General features: G+C 42.8%; 1 protein-coding gene across 1 annotated transcript; it reads left to right on the forward strand.

The window, feature by feature from the left end:
• The first annotated feature begins 1,283 nt into the window (after positions 1-1,283).
• On the forward strand, positions 1,284-1,919 carry LOC144371094 (vomeronasal type-1 receptor 3-like). The gene has a single exon (XM_078033305.1). It carries the CDS (start codon positions 1,284-1,286, stop codon positions 1,917-1,919), a length of 636 nt encoding a protein of 211 aa, XP_077889431.1.
• Positions 1,920-5,093: the final 3,174 nt, after the last annotated feature.

Consider the following 5,093-nt stretch of genomic DNA (forward strand, 5'->3'; position numbering starts at 1 on the left):
GCAGGAGCTTTTGGGTAACACATGAGAAATGAGGAGTACCAATAAGAAACAAGGTTGAGTAACAGTTCTGCAAAGATAGATAGACAGAATTGATTTTCTACAAATCATCGCCCTGTGCACGGTCACCAGGATCATATCACACACTTTAGAATCGCTGGGAGAGAGAATCTCAAAGTCTCCACAAACAATGTTAACACTAAGGAGACGGAAATGTTCAGGCCATGAAATAATCAGGAAACATTTTATGCTCATGAAGAATTACCTAGGTGTACCCCATAGACAAGGACAGGAAAAATAAAAACAAGAAAAGTAAAGTATTGTCAAGCCTATTCCCACAATTTGAATGTCCAAAATCAACTTATTATTTACTCGAGTGTCCACGTACAGGAGATGTGAGTCTTATATTTTTAAATCTTCCACAAATCTTGCACAGTAGTTTATGGTTTTACCTATATGTATTTAAAATAACATTAGTGTATCATGTGAAATCAGTGATATTTGGTTTCTGTACTATAAGAATTTGAAAGATATTACTATTGCATGTGCCAAGTTTCAGCAGATAATATAGATTCCCATAATAGGTGTCATTTTTGACATTCATCACCCTTTCACTGCAAACAGACATTTGTACTCTTTGAATATACTTGGCATAATTGTGGATCTACATAAGTTTATATTTTGGATGCATTTAAACTTGATTAAAATATCTAAACTTTTACTCAAAAGGGTCATTTTTCCATATAATAAACACTGATGCAGAATTCAAAACTTGGTTTAAGGTAGTTAATAAGAAAACCACTTGTGTCAAATGAAATAAAAATTGTTCAATAGGCCCCTTTTTATTTGAGGAGCCCAGCTAACTAGCTTGGTCAGAGGAACACAGTGTTGAAGGGCACTCCCATGTTCCCTGCACAGCCAGATTCAAAATAGCACATTGACATAGAAAAGGTTTCAATTTTCACATACAAGCCCCCTTCAATTGCTTAAGTGTTGCTGACCTTTACAATGAAAATAACAGGGTCACCAGCTTCATGGAGTATGATGAACACAGGACCTTCTACTTCTGCATTCTTTGTGGTACTGGCCCCTGTTCTAAGAGAATTCTTACAAATTGTAATTTCAACACTGAATACACCTTGTTTGTTTAAAAATTTTAAGTAAATATTCTAGGTGGGACCTTAGTGTAGGATATTGGACTGCAATGGATACGGAGCCGATCCTAATATTTCCATGCAGGAATCTCTGGCTCAGAAGATGAACATTGGTCACTGGGAGCTGACAGGATGGCCACCAGGGATCTGGCAATAGAAATGGTGTTTTTGTCACAGACGGTAGTTGGCGTTCTAGGCAATGTCTCTCTTCTTTATCATTACCTCTTCCTTTACTGCACAACAAGCAGGTACAAGTCCCGAGATGTGATTCTCATGCACCTGAATGTAGCCAACACCTTGGTCCTTCTCTCTAAAGGAATTCCTGAAACATTGGCAGCTTGGGGGTTACGAGAGCTGCACAGTGACATTGGCTGCAAACTTCTTTTCTACCTACACAAACTGGGTAGAGATGTGTCCATTGGCACCACCTGCCTCCTGAGTGTCTTCCAGGCTGTCACCATCAGCCCCAGGGACTCCAGGTGGGCAGAGCTGAAGGTGAGAGTTCCCAGGTACAAGGGCACCTTCCTCGCCATCTGCTGGGTTCTGAACATGATGCTGATTATCCCGGTACCTGTACATATGACTGGCAGACAGAGCAGCAGAAATAACACTGACAGAAGGGACTACGGGCACTGTTCTGCTGTCTTTCAGGACAAAGTCCCAGGCAGAGTCCATCTATTGTTGTCATTAGTCCGGGATGTTTTCTGTGTGGGTCTCATGCTCTGTGCCAGCGGCTCCGTGGTTTTTATCCTCTATAGACACAAATAGCGGATGCAACATGTTCTCAGGAGCAATGTCTCCCCCAGATCTTCCCCTGAGTCCAGGGCCACGCAAGGCATCCTTGCCCTGGTGGGGGCCTTTGTGTCTCTGTCCACTCTGTCCTCTGTCTTACACATTACCTTAAGTTTTGTAACGAAATCCATTTTGTGGCTGGTGAACACCTCCACACTCATCGCTGGGTGCTTCCCAACAGTCAGCCCCTACATTATCATGAGCTATGACTCCAGAGTTTGCAGGACCCAGTGTGTCCATACTAGGAAAATGACAACCCCTAAGAGTGTAAGAGAAACATAAATTGAATGAATGTTCACAATGGCTATTTGCTTATTCATTCATATCTCTCAGAATAGAAGCACATTTTTTTTGAAACTGTGGTATGACATGAGTCCAAAAGACAGAAATTAGAGTTTCTGCCTCAAAGTGAACTTTGAAAAGTATAGCAATTGTGAATAGTGTATTGTCATGTTAATATTTATGCTAGTGAGTGTTATTAATATCTGCATTGGTGTGCCCATCTTATGTGGAGTTATAATAATAGAAGATAAGACAATCCATGTTGTGAAGTACTAACTGACAAAGTGTCATTTAAACTGTATTGAAATTTTTTCTGATATTTACTAGCATTAGTATTATAGGAAAAACACCAATAAAAGAGGAAGACAATTCAAGATGGTCATCTTAAAAATGGCCAAAGTATAACTTCTTTTCCAGAATAGTGACTGAATACCATTGAGCTCCTATCAGGGAAAGGTCAGTTCCAGAGATTAAAGACAACACAAGGAAATAAGCGTCCTCTACATGGCAGTTAGAGGGATGATGGTCACTTAAAAGGAGACTGTCATGAAAACCTAAAAAAGAACTAATAGAATACATAAAAATAAACTTCACAAGTGTGCAAACATACACACACAACAAAGAGATCTCAAGGTTTATTTAAAACATTGCCATCTAGTGGCCAGATTGAAGTAAAGTAAATCACAAGAGGCACATAATCAGGCACCACTGACCTTTACATGACTTTAAGAAAGTGTCCCTCTTACTTGAGGGAGTGGTGTCTGATTGGACCTATCCCTGGAGAAGAGAGATCTCTTTGGAAGGGTTCAAGGAGTCCTGGAGGGGAGGGGGTTCCACCCAGGACCAGCAGTGTTCTTGGCGTATGTAATGGAGACTCTCAGGCCCTGCCACACAAAGGGAGAGAGGTTTATTCAGGAAGTGGATGCACTTTCAAGAGAGAAGGTGAGCTATCTTGACAGTGAGAAGCACAATGTCAGCTGTGGTTTCCATGTGAATGGAAGGGCGGCACTGAGGGGCTGCCTGGAGGAGGGGCTGGGGAGCAAGTCTTTCCTGGGCTTCCCCCCATTTTGGAAGGGATCAGCCAAGGGCATATGATTCAGGAGTTGCAATGGTTCCTGGGTGTGTTTCTTGCATTTCAATTGTTTGAGGGCACTACCTTGCTAACTCAGTAGCTTTCCATTTATTCCCAAATTCCTGTCTCAGATCTGGGTCAAGTATTGGATAAGTTTGTGGGGAAAAACGAAAGGATTCATTAGAACTCATATTTTATATTTTCTTTATTTACAAATGCAACCAAAACTTGCTACTCAAAGGTAACATAGAGGACTGTGGTAACCATGAAGTACTCTTCAACTGAGGAAGTACATCAACTTACCTGATACTGAATGAATTAAAGAAAGGCTAGGTAAACCCTCTGGTCCCAGCATTGCTTTCTGTAAAAAAACATGTTTCTCTCTTTCTGTGAGCATTGTCCCACTTGGATTTCCTACCCTGCTGGAAGGGATAAAGATCCACGTTCATAAAGGTATTTTGCTGAAAATCTTGCAGATTAACCCAAATGTCCAAATTGATGGGAAGTGAATTCTGGGAAAAAAAATCAGCGGTTTCTAAGTAAGACCGTCACCAAACCCCTTGCTTTGAAGATAATAAATACAAACACATAATTGTTCTTTAGGTCATTAGCAACTGATAAAAAGGATTCACAAATATGTTTCATTCCTCAGTCTTGTATTTTCATTAATGCTACTTAAAAAGATATTGCAGCCTGGGGAAGGTAACAGAAACTGACAGAAGCACAGTTCAGGGTCTGGCTTTTTCTCTCACATACAGTACTGACCACTGGGACATCAAGCAGAGCCCACATTCCAACACCCACCAGACCCCTGTGAATATTCTCTATGTCCATCAGAGACAAAGTCTGTAAAAAGGAGGTGTTCCAGGAGTCTGGGTAGGGATCACATTAGGGAAGATGAAACACCATGACACACACACTCACAGAACGCACACCAATTGGGCCATAGATTCCTTGCATTCCCACAGCTGCACAGAACAAGCAAGCCTTCTGAAGCAGGAGCTGAGCTAGGAAGCAGAGATGAGGTCCTAGACCCTACCCCACGTCCTGGCAACTGCTGATGTCCTTCAGTGCGACTTGCAAAACGGTGACTCTGTCCCCACACTGCCATTTGCAGAGGAAGAACGTAAGGAGGTGTGACTGTGCCATGCTGTCCCCATTGCCACTGCCGGCCTACAAGGTCAGGTACGGGAAAAGGAACCTCCTCATGTCCCAGATCTCCTTGCAGAGAGGCTCTGGCTGAAATTTAGCCGCTGGCCACCTGGTCCCCTGGCAGAGAACTCTGGTCCACCCTGAGCTGCATGGTGAGTGAAACTTCTCCGTGGCCCTTCAGGGAGGAGCAGAGTGGATGGTGTCCACTGCATTGACAGGAATCCTGGCAGAGAAAGGCTGTCCTTCAAGAAGATTGTGGAAGAAACTCTGTGGATTGTGCCTTCCAGAGGGGAAACTCCCAGAAGAGGTGAGATTCTGGAGCTGACAATGGGGCTGCTGAGCTTCCTGATCAAGCAAGGCAGAAGCTCCCTGAGCAGCGGGAGACTTTGGAATCATGCTTGGGACCTGCTTCACCCTGACACGCTGCTGTGAGCTGTGCCGCACTTCGAAGTCCTTTGGGTTAAATAAATTGACTGTTTGCTCATGGTTCAGAAACAAATTAGACATACATGTATGTTTTCCTTGCTATTCACATACTCACAGATATTTAAAATGTAGAGAAGTGGACAAATATCCACTTACAAACTTATTCACTCCTGAATTTGTCCCATCGACCAGCTGCACACAGATAGGGAGAGGCCTGC

Source organism: Ictidomys tridecemlineatus, chromosome 15 (assembly GCF_052094955.1).
Source record: "Ictidomys tridecemlineatus isolate mIctTri1 chromosome 15, mIctTri1.hap1, whole genome shotgun sequence".
Classification (NCBI taxonomy): Eukaryota; Metazoa; Chordata; class Mammalia; order Rodentia; family Sciuridae; genus Ictidomys; species Ictidomys tridecemlineatus.

What these genes read in the sequence shown, in the direction of transcription:
- LOC144371094 (XM_078033305.1), top strand. Translation starts at nt 1,284, where the DNA reads ATGGCCACCAGGGATCTGGCAATAGAAATGGTGTTTTTGTCACAGACG.